Raw genomic sequence first — 25,190 nt, 5'->3', positions numbered from 1 at the left:
CACAGGCACTGCTCCAACCAATATAATTTGGGGCACCCTAAAAGCATTTCTCAGAGGTATCTTGATTCAGCAGTGGCCAAAATTAAACAGAAATCTAGGAGATGGGAGGAAATTATCAGGAAGGAATTGATAGAGGCAGAGAATAACTACATTAAGGATCCAACACTTGAGAAACAGAAAATATGGTTAAATAAACAGCAGGGGTATAAGATAGCAATTATAAAAAGGGAAGAAAATAGGCGGTTATTTCAGAAGCAGCGCCTCTTTGGGGAAGGGGAGGGGGTGGGAAGAATGTTGGCCCAATTGGTGAAAACTAACTCCCCCTCATCTGCTATTCCAATGATCAGGACTATGAAAGGGGCAGTCTCTACACATGCGAAGGAGATAGTAGAAACGTTTGGGGCCTTTTATAGGGAATTCTATAGCTCACAAGTAAAGAGGGTGGAAGAAGATATGGGTGCCTTTCTGGAGAGTGTGGAGCTTTCAACCCTTACTCAAGAGGAGAGGGAAGACTTGGAGGCCCCTATAACCCTAGGCGAGTTACAGCAGGCTGTGGCTGGGATGGCCATCCAAAAATCTCCAGGACCAGATGGCCTCCCGGTGGAGACATATAAACAATATAGTGAGACCTTGCTCCCAGAGTTGCTTAGGACATTGAGGGGGGCGATGGTCGAGGGGATGTTGCCAGCCTCTATGATGGAGGCGACTATTATTGTGATACCTAAAGAAGGAAAGGACCCCTTGGACGCAGCCTCGTATAGGCTGATATCACTGCTATGTTCAGAAGTTAAAATCTTAGCTAAGGTACTATCAAATAGGTTAAACAAAATCATTAAAAAAACGTATAAATTCATCAGACAGGATTCATTGCGGGACGATCCACTAGCATGAATATTAGAAGGGCATTCCTGAATATCCAGACGCCATCGGTAAATAAGGAATTAAGAGCTATCCTGTCCCTGGATGTGACTAAGGCCGCGTACACACGAGAGGATTGTCCGCCCAACTTAGTCCGCTGAACCGTGTTTCAGCGGACAATCCGCTCGTGTGTGGGCTTCAGCGGACTTTTTCAGCGGACTGTCTGACGAACAAAGTCTTACGGAATTTCCGTAATTTTGTCCGTCCAAACTTGGTTTCAGCGGACAGTCCGCTCATGTGTAGGCAAGTTGGACGGACTAAGTACGGCGCATGCTCAGAAAGGATTTCGACGGCGAAGGTTGCATTGCAGTGTATTGGACGTCGAATTTCTAGTCCCGTCATACGTGCTGTACACGTCATCGCGCAAGTTTTCAGCGGACTGTTCGTTCATCGTGTGTGGTCAAGTCGTTCATTCAAAAGTTGGACAGATTGTCTGTCAGACTGTCTGACGAACTAAGTTGGGCGGACAATCCGCCCGTGTGTACGCGGCCTTAGGCTTTTGATAGTCTAGAGTGGGAGTACCTATGGGGTGTTTTGGAGAAATATGGTTTTGGACCTTCTTTTATTGGATGGATTAAAATGATGTATAGAGCCCCTAGTTCAAAGTAAGAATTAATAATGAATATTCTGAAAAAATAGAAATGAGCAGAGGGACAAGGCAGGGGTGCCTACTATTTCCCCTACTTTTTGCACTTGCAATGGAGCCGCTGGCAACCGCAGTTAGGTCAAACCCTGAGATAATAGGGTTTCAGAGGAAAGGGGGTGGGGAGGAGAGAATCGCATTTTATGCGGATGATGTTCTCCTTTTTCTTTTTAGGAGACACCTGTCAATCTCTTAGGAAGGCAATTAAACTAGTAGAAGAATTTGGTAGATTTATGGGATTAGTAATTAATTGGGGGAGGTCAGAGTTGCTTCGAGTTGACCCTCTAGATGCTGCGGTTGCACTGGGGACACCACAAATGGAGGTGGTAGATGCAATCTTGGTATATACTTAACAACAGATCTTAATCAGTACATTAATAAAAATATAATTCCACTATTGAGTAAATTTAAACGGAATTGTGATGTCTGGAGCTGGCTTCCTTTATCGGAGGCAGGTCGGTGTAGTTTGATCAAGATGATATGGATGCCACAATTGTTATACACCTTGCATAATGCCCTGGTTTGGATATGCAAAAAGTGGTTTAAAAAGTTTGAAACTCTTTTTCGGGAGCTGATTTGGAAATGTGGCCAGGCAAGGATCCGGCTCCAGACATTACAGTTACCAACGGAAAGAGGGGGACTGGCGGTACCCCACCCTAGGAACTATTATCTGGCGGCGCAGTTGCAGCATCTGGTGGGTTGTGATCATGTGGGGGGTAATTAAAGTGGTAGAATAATGCTGACAGGAGATTTACATGAAACGCTGGTGGATGTGCTGGAGGCAGATTCCTTTCAGTATATGAACCCTATAACAAATATGATGAGCAAGGTATGGAAAACAGTAAAAACATTGATGGGATGTACAGGACCGTTAGAGTATACACCTCTGTGGGATAATAAGAATTTACAGGAAGTATTATTAATTGGGAAGATTAATATATGGGAGTGACAGGGTATAACTAGGCTGATTCAATAATATGACGGTAGAATTCTAAAAACATTCTCAGATTTAAAAAAGGAATATAATATACCGCAACAGACATTTTATAGATACTTACAGCTCCGGCATGCCCTGGTAGCCCAGTTTGGTCCACAGATACCTCTGTGGGATAAAACCCCCCTGTCCCAAAAGATACTTAAAGGGGATTCATATCTACTATATATGGCCAGATGTGTAACGGCTCTGACATGGACCCTGACTCCTCTAACCAAAAGAGGAGATGGGAAGAGGATATAGGGGAAATCTCAGAGGAGAATAATGAAGTTGGGGCCAATGATATCGGTCTCCCCTTCACAAAAAGTATCACACCTGATGTCGGTATATACTGTAGGGCCTATTATACCCCCAAGAGGTTGTTTTTGTTTGGAAGGAGAGCGGATGCCAACTGCCCTAGATGCCAAGGGTGTGGGGATCGTATACATATGGTATGGAGATGCTCAAAGTTGTTTCGCTACTGGGGGGGAGTTGTTAAAACTATAAATAAGATCTTTGTGACAGAGCTGGATTTAAGAGCCTAAACTCTGTGTATTAGAATACAGGAAGACCCCAGGGGGACGGAAGAGCACCACACTGGCAGTTATACGCTGCTTATTTCCAGCAGGAAAACTGATCACACAGAAATGGCATTCTGAGGCACCGCTATTGAGTGAATGGATCCAAGTTATTCAGTGAACTATTATGGAAAGAGAAGACAGTATATATACAAAGGGGAAACCTTAGAGGGTTTGAGAAAATATGGAGACCCTGGCTGAAATGGGGTATCCCATCTGATTAAAAAGTGAGGGAAAGGAAGAAAGGAAAGGAAAGAAGGAAGGGAAGGAAGGAAAAAAGAAAGGAACAGAGGAGGAGAAGGGCAGGAGTAATGATATTTTTTATAAAAATAATTTTTTGTTACATGATTTTATGCTGGTTTGTATTATGAAGTTTTGTATGAAGGAAGAAAAGTCAAATAAAGAAGATTAAATACAAAAAGAGTGAAATAATAAAAGTGTAATATTCCTTTAAATTTTGTACCGGGGGGTGTCTATAGTATGCCTGTGAAGGGGCGCATGTTTCCCGTGCTTAGAACTGTCCCTGCACAAAGTGTCATTTCTGCAGAAAAAAAAGTCATTTAAAATCACTCGCGGCTATAATGAATTGTTGGCTCTCCGCAATACTGAGAGCACTCATTGAAAGTCATTGATTAAAAAAAAAAAAAAAAATAAAAAGCGTTCCCCCAAATTCAATTACTATTAATATTAAGGGGAACCCCACTTCAATTTTAAAAAAAAATGGCGTGGAGTTCCCCTAAATATCCATACCAGACCCTTCACGGGAATCCCGCGTCAAATGTAAAAAATTTTTTTACATGGATGGACTGCGCTGCACTGGACTGAGAGATCACCCATCGCTGGATCCCGGAGAGATGATCATCCGTCACTGTATAGCAAGAGTGGATTACCACCGCTGGAATCTTTTAAAAAAAAAAATTATTTTTAATAAAGGAATTTTTCAAAAGTGCATTTGTCTTATTTAACTATTTTTTACACTTTCTTTGCGAAATGGTAGGGGTACCCCCTTACCATTTCAAACGGGGGGGGCAGGATCTGGGGGTCCCCTTGTCCTCCCAATGTTGAGGGCATGTAGCCTGGTACGGTTCAGGGGGGTGCTCTCTCGTCCCCCCCTCTTTTCCTGTTGTCTGCCAGGTTGCGTGCTCGGATAAAGGGTCTGGTATGGATTTTTAGTCAATTTTTTTTTTTATTTGACACGGGGTTCCCCTTAATATCCATACCAGAACTGATTTAGGGGGAACCCCACGTCAATTTTTTTTAAAAATTTGACACGGGGTTCCCCTTAATATCCATACTAGAGCTGAAGGGCCTGGTAATTGAATTTGGGGGAACCCCACGCTTTTTTTTTTTTATCAATGACTTTCAATGAGTGTTCTCTGTATTACGGGAGCCGACAATTCATTATAGCCGCAAGTGATTTTAAATGACTTTTTTTTCCTGCAGAAATTACACTTTGTGCAGGGAAAGTTCTAAGCATGGGAAACATGCGCCCCTTCACAGGCATACTATAGATACCCCTCAGGTATGAAATTTAAAGGAATATTACACTTTCATTGTTTCAGTTTAATCATTATTAAAATCACTGCTCTCGAAAAAATGGCCGTTTTTAAAACTTTTTTTGCATTCATACATGTCCCCTGGGGCAGGACCCAGGTCCCCAAACACTTTTTAGGACAGTAACTTGCATATTAGCCTTTAAATTTCGCATTTTGAACTTTTGAACGTTCAAGTCCCATAGACTTTAATAGGGTTCTAAAATTCACACGAAGTTTAGGTCTGTTCGCAGGTTCTGGTGCGAACCGAACCGGGGGGGTGTTTGGCTCATTCTTAGTGGATAATATTTAGTAAACGTCTTGTGGCATCAGAGGCCTGGCGATCCTTAGTGAACCCTGTTTGGTCTTGTCTCACTAATAATGGCATAATGTCGAAAAGTCTGTTTGCTAATAATTTAGCGTACAGTTTGATGTCCACATTTAATAAAGAAATGGGAGGAAGGTTAGATGGTGGATTTTCCAGGCTTGGGCAGGATAATGACAAAGGCTTTAAGCATTTCTACTGGGAAAGTGCCCATGGACATGGCTTCGTTGAATAGGGGTAGTAGGTTGGGAATTAGAGTGTGACTGAATTTTTTATAATATGCGTTTGAAAGTTCATCTGGATCAGGGGCTTTACTTGGCCGGGAGAGATTGTATAGCACGCTCAAGCGCTGCTAAGGAGAATGGGGTATTTAATGATTGTAACTGAGATATAGAAAGAGCGGTATACAGTGATTTAGGTCAGGAAGTTATCCATGTCCACGCTGATCGGTTGTGGAGTTGTGGGATCATCTTTAAGATTGTACAACGAAGAGTAGTTGTCTGCGAAAGTGTCTGCAATTACCTGCGGGTTCTCAACTTTGGCAGAGGTTGTGGAATGGGAACTATGTGAGATTTTACTTTTAATTCTTTGTACTTTGAAACAGTTGGCTAAAAATTTACCTGCTTTGTTATTATTCGCATAGTAATTTAATTTAAGCTTACGCATATAATGATCATTTTGGGTACAGAACATTTCTCTAAGGTTGAAGCAAAGACCGGACAACTTCCAGGCCAAATATGTAGTTTGGTTTGAATGGTTTTGCAACTCCAAATCACAGATAAGGAGATCCGTAATTTTCGCTGATCAGGTGCGTCGTAATCTGGCATTCCTTTGTATAAGAACACCGCATATATATGCCTTATGGGCATTACAATTAATAAAGGAATTAGCGTTGCATGGGTTGTTAAGGCGAAAGAATTCTTCTAGTTGTTGGGTTGTCTCTTTTTGTGATTCTGGGTCTTGGATTATCGATTCATTGCATCTCCATATTCGTGTTGTTGCAAAGGCATTCCCACCCTCTATTTGAATTATGATGAGGGCGTGGTCGGACCACCTTATGTCTTGGATAGATAAGTGGGACATTCTCTGCAACAATATCTTATCTGATAAAAACATATCTATCCTAGAATAGGAATTGTACCTGGGAGAATATGTGGATATTCCTTTGGCAGGATGGTTAAGTCCTCTTGCCTTTATATAAAGGAGTTTAAGATTCATGAGTATAGTTCCAGATGATATATTAATCCATGAGGGTAGTTTGACTGATCTCGATAAGAGAGAAAGGTTCTCTTATATGACAAGAGTGTAAATTTGGAAGTAGAAAGATGTAAAGTGCCGGATAAAGTTGGGGGAGGAGTGCAGAGGTGGAGAGAGATATGTCCGAAATTATATTGAGTGTAGACATGGAATACCAATGCTTAAGGTTGAATGAAAGCTAAATGTGAAAAATGAGCTGCAACGATCCCAACAGGGGACCAAGAAACTGAACTTTAACTAGCAAACTTAAAGTTAAGAAAGGGGTCCGAAAGGACAAGACAGTTAGGCTGCAAAAAACAGCAGGGTGATGGTACGGTGACAGGTATCAACGGCACTCGAGGAATCCTAGTGAAGGAGTCGAACGGAAGGTCCATAGCTGTTTTGCAACTGATTTCCACTGGTGTTTGATTTGCCAATCTTGGGGGACTTTGTCAGAAGGAGTCCCATGTCTGGTTGTAGTATCCGCCAATTTTTCAGGAGGTGAAGGCCTTCTTCCAGGCAGTTGATAAGGTGATTGGAGCCTTTGTAGGAGATGCTGAGTTTGGCTGGATATTTCCATCGGTAAATTATCTTGTTGTTCCTCAGAGCTTTGGTGAGTGTCGCCATGTTGCGACGTTGTTGTAATGTAATGTTGTAGTGTTGCGAGAAGTTAAGTAGCACTTGCAGGTTGGCAGCGTGATCTGGGAGGTTTTCTGATTTGCGGAATGCATTGAGAATTTTTTCTTTGGTTTGAAAGAAATTAACTCCCAGCAGCACATCTCTTGGAACCTCTTGGGCAGAAAGGATGGTTTTGGTACCCTATGAATTTTGTCAATAATGAGGTCCGTTGGGGGCAATGATGGGATCGCCGCTTGAAAGAGGCCACGGACATAGGTAGGTAGTTGTTTTGGGGATCCCGCAGATCTTTAAGTTGTTTCTGCGAGAGCGATCTTCGAGATCGGCTAATTTTAACTGGAGTTTGGATATGACCTCTTGTTGTGACGAGTGGGAGTCCACAAACGCATTGAAGGATGATGTGATTTTACACATCCTTGACTCCACTTGGTGAACCCTGTCCCCGAGGTCATGCATTTCTGCTCTGCACTATTGAATACATGATATCATATTTGAATGTAGAGAGGATCTTAAGGACATCAGCATCTTTTTCATAGTAACGTCAGAAATAGGTTGTCCCGTGGTGGGAAACGGTGTAGTATTTGCATCCATGTTTTGGGATACACTCACCTCCATAGATAGTGCAGAGTATCTGTTGTTATGTGTATCTGACTCTGGATCTAGTCTTGGTTTGGATTTTACAGGGCTCCTAGTTGAGGGAGAGCCACAGGGAGAGCCACAGGGAGAGCTGAAGTCATTAAATTGAGTGTCATCTGCAGCAGAATCTGCATCTGTGTCTCTCTCCGCTCTCCTTGTGTGATCAGGCACTGCTGGCACTAGAGGTCTGGTGATATGCAGCGCTTGTGGACTCCTGCCTCCATTTTGTCGTAACCCGCGAGTCATGGCCGGGTAGAAATCGGGCAGTTTTAAGGTCTGCGGCTGGTCCTTTTGCCTCCTCCGCATGCCTGGTCCTGGGATGCAGGCGAGTCTGGGGGATTAGCGGCAGTAGGTGAAGAGGACTGAAAACGGACGCAGTGCTGTTAATTCCCATGTGACCATATTGGTGAGCCCCCCCCCCCCGGGTGCCCACAGAGGAATGGGTTACCATTTTGTCTGGGAAATTTTCCAGCCAGGCCAGTGAAGCGTTCAGGGCCATCCCAGATGAGGAGATTATGAACTATGGTCTGGTAAAAGAAGCACTTTTGGCCAGGTATGCCGTCACACAGGAGGCATACTGGAGGTGGTTCTGAGAGACGAGCAAGCAGACTAGAGACTCATATACCAAGTGGGCATGCCGCCTACACCGCACAGCATCCCACTGGGTCACTGGATGCCAAGCAGTATCTGGGGAAAAGGTGCTGCAGCTGTTCCTGCTGTCCCCAGAAGTCAGAGAGTTGGTCTGGGACCGAAAACCTTTCAACTTGCCTGAAGCAGCTTGTCTGGCAGACGAATACACAGACACCCGCAAACTGGATAATCATGTAGTTAAGACAACAGTTCGGGTGGAGTATCGATCAGCGGCACCCCCTCCAGCTGACTCCTACCAACCACAGTCGTACCATCATACAGCACCACCTCCAGCGGCGACTTATTCTCAGCAACCCAGGTTCAACTCCCAGGACTACTCACAACCAGGTGTTTCGGGTGTAAACAGCTAGGGCACAAAAAGCCAGACTGTCCATTGAATCCAGCCAGGCAGTCCTAGTAGTGGAGAAAGCCAGCAGGCTTTCTCCAGGAGAACTGCTAGATCGTTTAACATGGGGACATTATTTAACTACAATAGACCAGTGTAAGGGCTATTGGCAGATTCCCCTGACCAAGGATGCTATCCCCAAGTCGGCATTTGTTACTTAGTTTGGCCTGTGCCAGTCTATGGTCATGCCATTGGGATGAAAAATGTCCCGGCTACCTTCCAACGTATGGTGGATAGGCTCCTCAATGGCTTTCAGGATTTTGCATGTACATACCTGGATGACATTGCGATCTACAGTGGATCTTGGGAGGAGCACCTGGTTCACGTAGGGGTGGTTCCAGACAAGATTCAAGCCGCAGGCCTGACCTTGAAAGCAGACATGTGCCATCTAGGTATGGGGGAGATGCAGTACCTGGGACACAGAGTAGGGTGTGGGAACCAGAGACCAGAGCCAGCCAAGGTAGAGGCAGTAGCTAACTGCCCCACACCCTGTACTAAGACCCGTTATTAGCCTTCTTGGGGACTGCAGAGTATTAGCAACATTTTGTCCCTGATTATAGTGCTATCGCCAAGCCCCTTACTGATCTGACGAAAAATAATTTACCTAGACATGTCCTGTGGTCTCCAGCTTGTGAGGCCGCATTTCTAGGCCTCAAGCAAGCACTTGTAAATGGCCCTGTCTTGGCTGCCCCAGTACCAAAAAAAAAATTCCTTGTCCACACAGATGCTTCCATGTTTGGACTGGGGGCTGTGCTGAGCCAAATTCGAGAGGATGGAGGAGAACACCCTATCGCATACCTGAGCAGAAAGCTATTACCCCAGGAAGTGAGCTATGCGGCAGTGGAGAAGGAATGCTTGGCCCTGGTCTGGGCCCTTAAAACGCTGAACCCTTATTTTTACGGACAGGAATTTTCATTAGTCACCAACCACAACCCATTGGTCTGGCTTAACCGGGTCTCAGGAGACAATGGCAGGTTGCTGCGGTGGAGCTTAGCCCTGCAACCTTACAATTTCACCATCAGCTACTGACCTGGTAAGCAAAATGGCAATGCTGATGGGTTGCCCCAGCAAACAGACGTCACTCCAGCTTTCTAGTTCCGGACATCCCCAAGTTGACCCGAGAAAGATCAAGCCGGGTCTGCCAGAGTGTCCCAAAAGGAGGAAGCCATGTGACGGGAGTCACTGTTGGGCATAGGGTGACCAAAAAAAGAATGATCCCTGAGATGTGATTGGATTATTTAAAATGGGACAGTAATATGTATCCCAAATATCTCCCAGGATATATGTAAAGACTATTCTTGGTTTGTTTGATTCTGAACTCAACATGAACTTAATTGAAAGAGCTGATTACGTTGACCTCTGTACAATGTAGGAGACGGGCTGACTCCTAGTGGAGCTCCTGCTATTGTGAGAATATGTCCTGTGTTTAAACTTCTGATAATGTATCATCTTCTGCATGAAGCATATACAGAGCATATACAATACAGAGCCTCGATTCGTACTTGGGGGAAAATTATTCATATGGGTTTCTTGTTCGGCTGATTGGAGTGTTCGGTAGCTGCCTTGGTGTTCAGGAAGGGAATATCTTAAATAACTTTAACCCCTTTCATACTGGGGGTGTCATTACAAGTCTTATATACAGTAGAAGAGGAGGCCCCCCTCCTGCTCATATTACTCTAACAATACAACTGTAACCAAAAACAGAATTAACATGAACTAATTATCGAACCCCTTAAAGCAGCCGATGTGACCCTGTGCCCTCCTAGGCATTGTACTATTAATCAGGATTTCACTACAGGTCAAACTTGTTGTCACCAAGCTTCGCACATTAGTATAAACACAGGACACCTTCTCACAATAGCCGGAGCTAATTACAATTAACAATACAAACAGTGATCTCCCCCCCTCTTCAGTCTGGTAGACAAAAAACTATAGTAGGAGTAGACTGTCCGGCTCCTACCCAGTTCTAGAGGCCAAGGCGATCAGCTCTCTCAACTAACATGTTGGGTTCAGAATCAAACAAAGCACGAATAGTCTTTACATATATCCTGGGAGATATTGTGGATAAATATTACTGTCTCATTTTTAGTAATCCAAGATATACTTTCTCATTTTAAGTAATCCAAAATATATTTTCTCAATCATCCTGTGCCCAAAAGTGACTCATGTCACATGAGGTCAATTCGTTTCAGAATAAATCACACAAATATGAAACATAAAGGGAATACAAAGACACTGAAATTCAAAAGAGCCAACTTCCCTCAACTATGAGCCTTGCTAGAATATACAAATTGGTATAAAATCTTAGGAACAAAGAACATGGAAGAGAAATAGGTATTGACACATACCAAGTGGAGACTGAGCTGTAGAGAGGTCTTCTCATGCACCTCCCATCCAACGTTCCTGATTGAGATGACAGAGAATGTAGAACACAGAGTGGCACAAGGCCAGTATAGCAGGTGGCACCAACTGATGCTTGACAGGAACCCGATGGCCGTAGATCACTGGACAGGCACTGGGAACTGGAACTTCATGTCGCTGGATCAGTAGGCGGAAGCATAGCTGGAAGATAAGCCAGGGGGACAGCAACAGCCGGGCAGAGCAGGTACAAGAATGTGAGGCTGAAGCAGGGACAGGATACAAGCCGGGTTCGGTACACAATCGGGCAGCAAGGTACAGGAGCATGAGACAAGAGCAGAGTCAAACACAGGCCAAGGTCACAGGTAGTTAGGCAGAAGTCTGGACTCCAGCGGAGGATTCAGGTGAAGCCAGGTCAAACACAGGTAAACTGGAAACAGATCAGGACACAGGTCAACAGGAACAAGCTGAAAGACCACTCAGCAATGTGTTCATGTCATTGCTTGGTTTAAATAGGCGTGTGTGCGTGCACGCCTGCTTGTGCCCACCCATGCATGTGCCAATACATGTTTCTGGTGTGGACATGCCTGCACACCTATGCACGTTTGTTTACCGGAATTCTCTTACAGGTATGCTTTAAGAGCATATTAAATAAGGGCATTACCCAGTGCGTCCCAATGGGAAATACATTTAAAAGAGGTAATAAAAGTCCTGGGTGGCTTAACTCCAACATAAAAATGCATATAAAAGCAAAGAAGAAGGCCTTCAAAAAATACAATGTTGAGGGATCATCATCAGCATTCCAACTTTACAAATAATGCAACAAGAAATGTAATGCCGCGTACACACGAGCGGACTTTTCAACATCCAAAGTCAGACGGACTGATTCCGTCAGACTATTCGATCGTGTGTGGGCTGCAACGGACTTTTGATTCGCAAAAGTCTGACGGACTTTAGAAATGGAACATGCTTCAAATTTTTCCGACGGAACTCCGCCGGACCTGGTCCCTTCGAAAAATTTGCTCGTGTGTATGCTATTCCGACGGACTAAAACCGACGCTAGGGCAGCTATTGGCTACTGGCTATGAACTTCCTTATTCGACTCCAGTCGTACGTCATCACGTTCGAATCCGTCGGAGTTTGGTGTGATTGTGTGTGGCCAAGTCCGTTCATTCGGAAAGTCCGTCAGAACTCTGTCGGAACTCCGGCAGAACTCCGGCAGGACTCCTTCGGAAGTCTGTCAGACATAAGTCCTCTCGTGTGTACGGGGCTTAAGGGTGCAATCTGGGTGGCTAAAATAGAAATTCCATCAGGGAGCCAAGCACAGAAACTAAACCAAGGAGCCAAAGTAATTATAAAACTCACACTGGACCACTGCTACCGCACTCAAATGACCAAATGAGAAACAGAAAAAAAAACTGAATTGGGAAGTGCAGATCCAGGAGGTGGCAAGGAATCAATTGGAGATGGAATCCATGTGAAATTTAAAAGTTTATTGCTGATAAAATATGTAACCAATACACAGTACAAATGGGAAAAATCATCAGAATGGCCAAACCCACTGTGATAGTGGCAGCAATGGAGCCAAAAGGTGGTGGAGAAATGGCTGTCCTGCTTCCGTGAGGGCTGTGGACCGAGGGGGCTGCAGACCAAAAATGGGAAGCCTGAAAAAACTTCCCAACAGCTGGGAGAGGCGACCATAACCAAAGCCGAGCTACATCAGGGAGTGTAAAATGGCAGAGCCGCTGCAGTGGCAGGTGAGACCAGAGATAGATGCTGGAGGGGCAGCGGGTATGAGGCTGAGCTGCAAGGTGTCTGGACACCACAGGACTCCTCCCCAGCCATTTCACGTGCTCCAACCGCAGGCAGACATTGGCAAAGCCTGGTGGATCGAACGGATCAGAGCAGGAGATGTGATGAGTATCACAGCAGGTGCCGGAGCTTGAGCGGTATATGATTACATGTTTCGGGGTTTAACACCTTCCTCAGATAACAAGCTGAGGAAGAGGTTAAACCTTATCTGAGGAAGGGGTTAAACCCTGAAACATGTAATCGTATACCTCTTCTCTTCTCCTGGCTATCCCACTCCCCCTTTTCATATCACCCATCCGTTCAGTGTAGTTTATCTCATTAACAAATAAAATTTGTCCCATAGTTGTGGGTTTTGTGCGCCATTTTGTTTGAACACCAACTCCACTCTATGTATCTTGGCAAACTTCAACAAAATGGCGCCAGCAATGGAGACATTAGCTTGGCAGGGGGCTCCAGCTGATGGTGAGCTGAGGGGGAAATTTCCCAACCAGGCAAGCCGGAGTGCGACTCTGCAGATGTTCTGCAGGATTGGTTTGTGCTGACCTATCCTCCTCCTCCTTGGAACGTCACCACGTGGCCCCCCGCCGCCCCCCGCTGCCCCGAGTCTGTCCAAACCCGAGCACTATTTGACCGTCCTGCCCCCCCCCACAATGGTGGAATGGGAGGGCCCAGTCTTCGGGCGAATGTTGCGACCCACCCTGATAGTTCTGCCACTGGTGTGAGTTCTGGCTCTGCTAACTAAACTCTATAAACCCAAAGCAGAATATATTGACCTCAGCTCAGCTGACACTTGTGGGTGCCCTCTCCCTACTGCATCAGGAGCATTATTCAGAATATAGAGCAGGGGGCACACAGCATGGCGAACGATGATGCTGTGTGCCACTCTGACACACCACATCTCCGATCATGGTAAGGAGCCTCTGACGGAGGCTCTTTACCACGTAGTTAGCTGTGACCAATCACAGTTGATCTCAGCGCGAACAAGACTTTCCTAAGTTTGCACCGTCAGGGAGAGTCAACTGTAGGCTCTCCCTGTCAGAGGGAGGGTCTGCGCTGATAATCAGTACATTGATTATCAGCTCAGCCACCATGAGAGGTGCCCATCAGTGCCCACCAGCTGCCAGTCTGTACCCCATCAGTAACACCTGTCAGTGCCAATCAGTGCCCCATCAGTAATGCCTGTCAATGCCCTTCAGATGCTGATTAGTAATGCCTGTCAGTAGCTCCTCATCGGTGCTGCCTATCAAGTGCAATCTATCAGTGCCGAATATCAGTGCCCATTAGTGCCGCCCATCAGTGCCACCTATTAGTGCCCATCAGTGCCGCCTATTAGTGCCCATCAATATTACCTATCAGTGCCACCTATCAGTGCCCATCTGTGCTGCCACATCAGTGCCCGTCAGTGAAGAAAAAAACTAAATTTTATAACAGAAACAATGAAACTTTTTTTTCACAAATGTCTGTCTTTTTTTAGTTTGTTTAGCAATAAATAAAAAATCCAGAGGTGATCAAATACCACCAAAAGAAAGCTCTATTTGTGGGAAGAAAATTATAAAAATTTAGTATGGGTACAGTGTTGCATGACCGCGCAATTGTCATTCACAGTTACTGAAAGCTGAAAATTGTCCTGGGCAGGAAGGGGGGAAAGTACCTGGTATGGAAGTGGTTAATGAGAACTTGGATAGGTAGCAGGTAATGGTAGGATACTCCAGTAACCATTAGGAACCATTAGTTAGTTAAGGACATCAAACATTTTCCTGTAGAACTGTGAGACAAGTTTTTGCACAAGTAGATGGATTGAGCTTTGTAGTTGCAACTTGCTCTTCCTCTTTGGGCATCCGAGTTAAGTTCTTTTACTAAGAATTGAACACAATGTCCCATTTAAACACACTGACTCTGGCATAAGAGGGATGGCAACAGCACACAGTCTCTTGGATCTCTCTCACCAGTCTGTACTAAATAATAGTGATGGATGAACTTCCGACTGGACGTTTCGTGAACGCGAACCGCAAACGCGCCCAAAAGTTTGCGAACCGCAAAGTTGGTAGCGGGCCCCATTGACTTCAATGGCAGGCGAACCTTAAAAACCTACAGGTCATATTTTCAGCCACAAAATACTTACTAGCTGCGCACACATAATTCCACCACATGGCCACTGACATAACAAAAGTATGAAGTGAATCTGGGATCGACAACGACAAGCATTCTTTTTTTATCTGTGAAATTTTGACTAAATTCAGGACTCAGGAGCACATGAAGGCAATGGAGGAGAGGAAAGGTCAGGGTAGTCTATGAAGAGGGTGCAGGAGATGATCCCAGCACCGTGATAGAGAGCACTGACACCAGCACCGTAATAGAGAGCACTGACCCCAGCACTGTGATAGAGAGCATTGACACCAGCACCGAGATAGAGAGCACTGACACCAGCACCGAGATAGAGAGAGAGCACTGACACCAGCACCGAGATAGAGAACACTGACACCAGCACTGTGATAGAGAGCACTGACGCCAGCACCGAGATAGAGAGCACTGACACCACACTAGCCCGAGATAAAGAGAGAGCACTGACACCAGCACCGAGATAGAGAGCAATGACACCAGCACCGAGATAGAGAGAGAGCACTGACACCAGCACCGAGATAGAGAGCACTGACATCAGCACTGTGATAGAGAGCACTGACACGAGCAGAAATCTGCAGCACAGCAATGCACCAGCACCCTATATATTGTACACCTATACCAGTCCTTAAAAGGACCTTTGTGGACCTAGTAGCTAGTGATTTGCAGACTGTCCCTCAGCCCCTACTCTGATAAAAGACTGCTGCAGAAACGAGCAGTAATCTGCAGCACAGCAGTGCACCAGCACCCTATTTATTGTACACCTATACCAGTCCTTAAAAAGACATTTGCGGACCTAATAGTAATAGATAGCTAGTGATTAAACTGACTGTCCCTGCTCCACACAGCGTCCTGTCCCTACACTGACAAAAGACAGCTGCAATCACCAGCACAGCAGTGCACTGAACCCTATATACTGTAGTACACCTATACCAGTCCTTAAAAGGACTTTCGTGGACCTAATAGCTAGTGATTTGTGTCACTACAGTCTCTCCCTGCTCCACACAGCGTCCTGTCCCTACACTGACATAAGACAGAATGTTAAATGGCCGCCAGATCAGGTCTATTTATAAGGTAGGGGGAATGTCCAATTGTCCATGTGCTGAAATGTCTCAATTGGCTGTCCTGTACCCCATGATGGATGTGTCATCATGGGTCAAAGTTCTTTCACACTGTAAACACATATGTCTGATGGGCAAACAGCGCCAATAGTCCACTAGTTTGGCGAATCGCAAACACGCAAAATTTGCCGTGAACCGAGAGGCCATCCCTACTAACTAATGTCCTTGGAAAATTGGTTGCTCCCTTTTCAATATCCTCCAGACACTTTCACCTCATGGTACCAGATTAGATCTACCAAAACCCCCAGAGCCTTCTCCACTATGGATCCCCCCAGTTGTACTCCCCCTAGTATGCATATTCTTAGCCCCCAAGTGCATAACTTTACATTTCTCAACATTAAACCTCATCTGCCACATAGTCGCCCAATTAGACAGAGCATTGAGGTCAGCTTGCAAATTGGAGACATCCTGTAAGGACGTTATTCCACTGCATAGCTTGGTGTCATCTGCAAAGACAGAAATGTTAATTTTGATCTCACACCCAATATCATTTATAAAGATATGAAAAAGTAAGGGTCCCAGCACTGAACCTTGGGGTACACCACTGATAACCTTAGACCATTCAGAGTAAGAATCATTAACCACTACTCTATCTTTTAGCCAGTTTTCTATACATTTACAAACTGATATTTCCAAACCTGTTGACTTTACCTTACACATGAGCTGTGTGTGGGGAACTGTACCAAACACTTTCGCAAAATCCAAGTATACCCCTCTGTCCAAGGTTTTACTTACCTCCTCATAAAAAGAAATCAGGTTTGTCTGACAACTTCTGTCTTTCATGAATCCATGCTGTCTGTTGCTTAAAATATTTTTTTCTTGCAAGAACAAGAACTTCCCAACTATAGAAGTTAAACTAACATGTCTATAGTTACTTGGTAAAGACTTTGTTCCCTTTTTAAATATAGGCTCCATATTGGCCCTGCGCCAATCCAGTGGCACTATTCCTGTCATTAATGAGTCCCTAAAAATTACATACAATGGCTTTGAAATTACAGAGCTCAATTCTTTTAGGATCAGTGAGTGGATGCCATCAGGTCCAGATGCTTTATTCTGTCCAAATATTTCTGAACCATATCACTTTTGAGCCATTGTGGATTTGGGGCTGTGCCACTACCACCTATTATGGACATGAGCTCCCCCATGCTCCTTTGTATACACAGAGAAAGTATTTATTCAATTTGCATTCTCTTTGTCCCCAGTCTCCCAATCTAGCTTATTTTGTAAAGGGCCTCCATGCTCAGACCTGACCTTTTTACTATTAATATATTTGAAGATTTTTTGGGGGTTTGTCCTACTATCTTTTTTTTGATCTGTCTTTTGTTTTGAATTTTTGCATCCTTGATTTCCTTTTTACATATTCTGTTATATTCTTTGTAACATTTAAATGACACTACTGTTCCTTAATTTTTATATTTTTTCAAAGCTCTTTTCTTATAGTTTATAGCTTTTTTAACTTTGGCCGTGAGCCACATAGGTTTTATTTTTAGCCTTTTAAACTTATTGCCCATGGCAATATACTTTGCAGTAAGTTCACAAAAAGTCTTTTTGAAGAATTCCCATTTCTGTTCTGTGCCCATTGATGGCAATATTCTCACCTAGTCTAAGTCCTGCAGAGCAGCCCTTATCCTTGGAAAATTTGCTCTCTTGAAATGAAGTGTTTTTATCTTTCCCATATGTGATTTTTGCTTGCAGCTAACATAAAATGAAATCATGTTATGGTCACTGCTACCCAGGTGTTCCTTTATCTGAACATTAGTAATACGCTCTGCATGCTTTGAGATTACCAGGTCCAAACAGAGCATCATTCCTAGTTGGGGCCTCAATAAACTGGACCATAAAATTGTCCTGTAATAGGTTTATAAATGTTTGCCCTTTAACTGTCCCAGCAGTGCCATTACTCCATTCAATTTCTGGGTAGTTAAAAAAAAACCTTATTAGCACTGTCCTAGCCCTTGCAGCCCTTTCCATCACACTCTCCATCCACCGGGTCCTCTTTCACACTCTCTTTGAGATCACGTCTCACATATAGACAGACCCCTCCACCTTTCCTTTTTACCCTGTCTTTCCGAAAGAGTACATATCCAGAAATATTAATAACCCAGTCATGTGAGGAATGAAGCCAAGTTTCAGCAATTCCGATTACATCATAGCTTTCCTGAGTCTCAGTGTATTTATGCTCTCTCCCAGCTACCCTCTGGGAAAACTCCCCAGGAATTGGCTAAGGCCACATAAATATTCAGCTGCTGATTTAGACCCTTCCTGTCCACTAACTTCCATAACATTTATGGACAACCAGGGGGAAGCAGTTAATCCCAAAGCCACTGAAACAAAGAACAGACAAGAACTATCAAACACAGCTACACTGATTACAATGAGTCATATTATAATAGTAAGCTGCTTTCCATAGGCAATGTATTTTATACAGAGATGTACATTTTGACTTGAGCAAGGGTGAAACAAGATTAAAAAGACTGTTATTAGGATGATTGACACTGATTATATTTGTCACTTGTTATTTATATTTTTTAATTTATTATAATTCTGTATTTATGATATACTGTAAGTTATAACCACTTGTGAGTGCTTCCGTTTTTCTTTGACAAAACCATACAGTATATATATATATATATATATATATATATATATATATATATATATATATATATATATATATGCATCGTGGGCTCTGGCGCTGTGATTGGCCAGAGCCCACGATGATGTCACTTCTGTGCATGTGCGTGGGAGCTGCCGGTAACCGCACACTAGCTGAAGCAACCATTGCCATTGCTCCAGTGTGCATGTGCCGATGATGCAGGGGATATCTCCTAAACCGGGCAGGTTTAGGAGATATCTGGGGTAGCTGCAGGTAAGCCTTATTATAGGCTTGCCTGTAGTAAAAAGTGATCTGTAAAGGTTTACAACCACTTTAAATGTGAACTTGTGATTTTCCCATGCAACACAGTCCTTAGATTGACATCAGTGTTCTCATTTTCAGAATAGCAGAACAGTGAAAGGGAAGGTGCGTAGAAACAGTGGCTCTGAGCATCTAAGTGCATGGTCAAAGTTCAAATGTAAAGCCAATTGCCTAGTATTTGAGTAAAGTCTAGTATTGCTGCAATGTAAAATAAGCAGATCTCCTTGGACCAGCAATGAGATTATTGGTTTTGTATTACAGATGGGGAAGTTGGACTGGTATTCGGTGGTGTCCTTCGGGGTTTCTCATCAGATTTGCTCTGCAAGTTGAGTGGCCTCAGGGCAAGGGTGACGATACTGCAGTCAACAACATCATGTTCCAATGCTCTGATAATAATATCCTGACAGGTAATGGTGGAGTCTGGGGAACATTTGGAGATTGGAGTAACATGTGCCAAAATGGAATCTGTGGCATCAGAACCAGAGTGGAGCCTCCCCAAGGAAAAGATGATGACACGGCCCTGAATAATGTTATTTTCAGATGCTGTTAAAATCAGGATCACAATTATAAAAATAAATGAAATAAGAAGAGAAATATGAAGATTTGCTTGCAATAAAATGATTCATGCTATCGTTTTAAATAAATAATACTTTAATTAAGGAATCAGATTAGATGTTGAATGTGTTGTGTTGTGTTTAAATTCGATAAATGTGTTGTGATACATTACAATGAATACGTATCACATAGAATAAAGAGAACTTCAAGGGCACAAGTAAAAGTTTAATACAAATATAACATTGGGAATGGAATATCCTTACTGATATAATGCATAAGTTCTAATTTAATTTTGCCATGTGTCACTGGTGGCTTTTGCCTCTAGTTGTGAATGCAGAGCATTCCCCGGTAGTGACATCACACCAATGAGATCCCCCTTCACATACACATTGGTATTTGACCAGTGAGATTCCCCTTCACATACACATTGGTATTTGACCAGTGAAATTCGCCTTCACATACACATTGGTATTTGACCACTGAGATCCCCCGCACACAGACTGGTCTTTCCCCAGTGAGATGCCTCCCCCAGTATGTCCATGGCATGCAGTACCCTCAATCCATCACATTAATTGAATATCGAACAGTGCCCAGAATATACATTGGTTTTTCCCAGGTGAGGTTCCACCCCCTGTACAAATATTGGTATTTTCCCATTGAGAGCCAACCAACCACACACAGATTTGTATTTTCTGAGTGAGATTCCATCCTCTGAACACAGATTTGTCTCTCCTCCAGTGAGATCCCATTCCCACTATGCACATGGGTTGCAGGAACAACAATCCATCAAACAAATTGCATATTGAGTGCTATTCTCCATGGAGATCCCACCTCTTGAACACATATAGCTAATTCCCCCAGTAAGATCCCACCCCCAGCACCCACATTAGTCTTTTGTCAGTGAGATTCCACCCCCAGGACACATTGGTCAATTGTACAGTATATTGAGTGGTGTTAAACTGATAGTAAAGTTTTGGTTGTTTGTTTTTTAAATAACAAACATGTCATACTTACCTGCTCTGTGTAGTGGTTTTGCACAGAACAGCCCAGATCCTCCTCTTCTCAGGTCCCTCTTTGGTTCTCCTGGCCCCTCCCTCCCGTTGAGTGCCCCCACAGGAAGCAGCTTGCTATGGGGGCACCTGAGCTGAGCCACAGCTCCCTGTGTCAATTCAGACATGGAGCCGCTGCCTGGCCCCACCCCCTCTCTCTCCTTATTGGCTCACTGACTTTAATTGACAGCAGCGGAAGCCAATGGTGCTTCGCTGCTGTCTCCGCCAGTGAGGAGGCTGGACAGCTGAGTCTCTCAACATCACTGGATCGAGATAGGCCTCGGGTAAGTATTAGGGGGGCTGAGGCGGGTGCTGCAGACAGAAGGTTTTTTATCCTAATGCATAGAATACATTAAGATAAAAAACTTTCTGCTTTTACAACCACTTTAGGCAAACACAATGGGCATTCCCTGGTGAGATCCCTACCCCAGCTCACAAGTGAGATCTTTTCTTTTCTCATTGAGATCCAACCTCCAGAGTACAGATCTGTCTTTCTCCACGTTAGATTACATTACCACCCCTTGAACACAGATTGGTCCTTCCCCAGTGGGAGATGCCACCTTTTGCACATACATTGGTCTGTCAAAGTAGGACCTCACCCCCCCCCCCACACACACACACACACACACACACACATGATGGTCTTTTCTCGGTGAGATCCCACTTCCAGCACACACATTGGTCACTTGCATATTGAATGGTGTTCAGCATACACAATGGTCATTCCCTAGAGCAGTGATGGTGAACCTTGGCACCCCAGATGTTTTGGAACTGCATTTCCCATGATGCTCTGGCACGCTGCAGTGTAGTTGAGCATCATGGGAAATGTAGTTCCAAAACATCTGGAGTGTCAAGGTTCGCCATTACTGCCCTTGAGAGATCCTTAACCCAGCTAACACATTGATCATTTCTCAGTAAGCCAATAGCTTTCGCTGCTGTCTCTAAGTCAATGAAAAGTGAGAGAGCCCAGAGAGCCTCGGCTCTGGTGCACATCGCTGGATTGAGATCGGGTTCAGGTAAGTATAAGAGTGGGCTGGAGGGGGGGGGGGGAGCTGCACTCAGAACATTGTTTACCTTCATGCATAGAATAAAGGAAGGTAAAAAAACCTTCTGCCTTTACAACCATTTTAGGTTTAAAACTAAATTCACAAAACAAAAAGTCTTGCCATAATATGTTTTTTTAATAGAAAGTAATGTGGCGCTTACTCTGTAACCAATAATAACTACAATCAATGAATAAAAAGTACAATATTTAAGAAAATCTTCATGGAAAGGTGCAAAAGTACAATAACATCAACATTAATAACTTTCATGGATAAGTGCAAAGATAAATAAAGTGCAAGATGCTCCAAAGTGATAAACAGTGCAAAAAATGAATATCCAATAATGAGAGACTTCATAAAAAAGTGCATAAATACAGTATCATCAGCATTAGTATCTTTTGTGAGAAAGTGTAAATAGACTTCAAAGATAAAGTGCAAAATGCGCAAAAAAGTGATAATAAGTGCAAAAAATAGTGTCCAATCATGAAGATTCAAATAGGCAGTTCATTAAATAAAGTGCAAGTGCAAAAAGCAAAGAAATCCACTTCATCCAAGTATTTCCACCATCTGCTGTGCATCACTAGTGTGCCCCAGCCTCTCACCTTATATGGAGACCCCTACAGGTCAAGTCAAGCCTCTATGTCAATGGAATAATTAATCCACAGTGATCGATCAATTTCCAGAGGTATCCAAGACAAGACAACGCCAGTGATGAATTTCCAGGCTCATCAAATGCAGTTTACATCCAATAAAAGGGAAGGGGGGGGGGGGGTTCCATAGTGTAGTAAATTACAGTTTAAAATCACTCAGTACAGCTTCACAAACAAGGGAACATCTGATCTCGGCCATGGCCGGAAGTGACGACACCCTACTCCTCCCTGACGCGTTGCGTCACTGAACACGTGACTTCATCAAAAGGTATGGAGTCGGGTGTACGATGCTGTTATAAATAGTAGACTCCGCTGTCATGGTAACACTAATATGCAAAGCTCCTATTCCTTCCAGAATTCTCAATAATTAACAAGCATAATGCATATATATTAAGCATCCTTCTATACATTTCATATAAATAAGTTAAAAAATCTGAAAATTTGACCTGCTCGATAAAACTTCCCACTCTGCCCTTATCCTCAGCTTAGATGCACAAAAAGCATTTGACAGGCTCGGTTGGCCCTACATGTTTGCCACACTTACTCGTTATGCTTTTTCAGGCTCTTTTGTATTGGCCCTCCAAGCCTTGTATTCCCGTCCCACATCACAAGTTCAATTGGATTTATATCCCCAATATTCACACACAGCAATGGCACTAGACAGGGCTGCCCCCTCTCCCCCCTGTTATTTATCCTGTGCCTTGAACCCCTAGCTGCAGTTATCCGAGAGAGCCCGGATGTAAGTGGGGTCTCCCTGAGACGGGGGGAATGCAAGCTGTCTTTATTCGCAGGAGACATATTTCTCACTCTAACGAAACCACACATTTCGCTCCCCAACCTACACGCCATATTAGAAACGTTCGGCAAACTCTCGGGTTATAAAGTTAATACAGCCAAGACATAAGCCCTCCCCATTCATATCCCTCCTACACTTCTTGCTTCCTTACAAAACAACTTCCCATATCATTGGTGCCCTGTGTCACTCAAATATCTGGGCATACATTTAACGGCATCCTACCACGCATTATACCAAGCTAACTTTCTTTTCTTAATCACGGAAACACACAGCCTACTCCGTAAATGGATGGACTGTCCTTTGTCTCTCCTGGGTAGGATAAACATTCTCAAAATGGCTTTACTTCCAAAGTTTCTGTATCTTTTCAAAACCTTACCAATTGCACTCCCTATGCCTCAGCTTAGGAATATTCAACTGCCTTCACTAAATTCATATGGGGAAACAAATCACATAGAATTTCCCACACAGTTGTTTTTGCCCAGATCTCCAAAACAAATTCGAAATTCCACAACAGTCTTTTTTTACTTATCTCCAACTTAAACATTATTTCTGCTCCATATCTCCTGCCATGACCTTAGAAAAACCCAAAGCCTTTGAGGTCCTGTGTACCCATGGTCCTTACCAGAGAGATCTCATATCCTCTATATACAGGATTCTCCATGACTCATCGCCACCAACATTTGAATCTCACCTCTACATGCGGAAATGGGCCAAGATTTTACCCACTCCTATATCTCTTCCTCAATGACAGGAGATCTGGACTTCCATTTCTAAAGCCTCTAGGTGCGTGGAGCAGAGAGAGACAGCCTACAAGGTTTTTATGTTCTGGTACAAAACTCCTGAAGTTTTGCATAAATATGATCCCTCACTATCCCGACTTTGCTGGAGATGCCTACAGGATGTGGGTACGCATTACCATATCTTTTGGGATTGCCTATTGATCATACCTTTCTGGTCCATGGTTCAATCCCTGCTCCAATCAGTATTGGGGAGAGATATTCCGCTGAATCCAGCACACTATTTATTGGGCCTTCCGGGCCTGGGTATCCCTAAATATGCCAAAAAAACTGATGGCCTTTATACTTCTAGCTGCCAAAAGAGTAATACCTACCCACTGGTTGTCTCCTGTTCCTCCAACACAAGCCCAAGTAGTCTCAACCATTGCACAGATGCGTAGGATGGAACATATGTCGGCAGTGGTTCAGGACTCCCTACCTCGATTCTCTAAGATATGGGATCCCTGGGACAACTCCTTATTCAACCTGGAATCCACTCCTGGTTCCATTGCCAATTCCCCCTAGGGCGACCTACTGTGGTTTCGCATCAGTACCTTTATCTCTTACCCCCATAACATGTTTTATCACTGTGCAGTCATTATACAGATACATGGTGTACCTCCCTCTTCTTTTTTTTTTTTCTCCTGTATGTTACTTGTATATGTTTCTCTTTTCCTTTTTTGTAACTTGAAGGATGATTCCAGCGCTGTGCTTTGTCGATAATAACAACATTGTAACATATTTGTTGTTCTTATGTTTTGCAAAAATTTTCAATAAATATACATTTCAAAAAATAAATAAAACAATCTGAAAATAAACATTTCATAACTAAATAACGTTCTAAATATAAATCTATTCTAATAACGAACCCTGCCATCTAGCGGCTAAGCTTAATACAACACCCATCTATATGGAATGCTCTATCAATCAACATCCGCCTGGAAGAAAATCACCTGGCTTTTAGGAAAAAACTCAAGACCTTCCTCTTTTAGCAGATGATCAAAGCTCGCCACAGCGCCTAGAGGCGATTCAGTTCGCATTGTGCGCTATACAAGTATTTCATTCATTCATTCATAAACAGAAAATCAATGGTGACATCTAGTGGATAATTATAAATAGACCATGAGGGAAAAAGTCACAGAAAAAAAGGAAAACATTTAAAAGAGAAAAAATATATTTTAAAAATTGGATATAAAACAGTTCAAATCGAACTCTACATTATGTCTTAATGGTGCTAAAGTAAGTAACTCATGTATCCAGCGAGATTGTGACTGACTCAATTTAATCATTTTATTGTCCCCCCTCCAATGGGGTTTGTGCTTTTCTATCCCACATACCATCAGAGATGAAGGATCCCTATTATGATACTGTGTATAATGTCTAGATAAACTATGTTTGATAAAACCATTTTTTATATTCGGAGTATGCTCTCTTAATCTGTTCCATAATTCTCTTTTGGTCCTTCCAATATACTGAATCCGG

General features: G+C 43.5%; 1 protein-coding gene across 1 annotated transcript in view; it reads left to right on the top strand.

The window, feature by feature from the left end:
- LOC143961445 (vitelline membrane outer layer protein 1-like) overlaps nt 1-19,397 on the top strand; it is a 100,481-nt gene extending 81,084 nt beyond the window's left edge. The window contains exon 3 of the mRNA XM_077470739.1: nt 19,101-19,397. Within this exon, the coding sequence (XP_077326865.1) occupies nt 19,101-19,389 (289 nt within the window). The 3' untranslated portion in view covers nt 19,390-19,397. The remainder of the gene's footprint in view (nt 1-19,100) is intronic.
- The last annotated feature ends 5,793 nt before the right edge of the window (nt 19,398-25,190 follow it).

Source organism: Lithobates pipiens, unplaced genomic scaffold (genome assembly GCF_037356315.1).
Source record: "Lithobates pipiens isolate NorthernLeopardFrog02 unplaced genomic scaffold, aLitPip1_a1.2 Scaffold_8, whole genome shotgun sequence".
NCBI lineage: Eukaryota > Metazoa > Chordata > Amphibia > Anura > Ranidae > Lithobates > Lithobates pipiens.
Note: the sequence above shows the minus strand (reverse complement) of the source record. Positions and strands in the feature narration are given on the sequence as shown.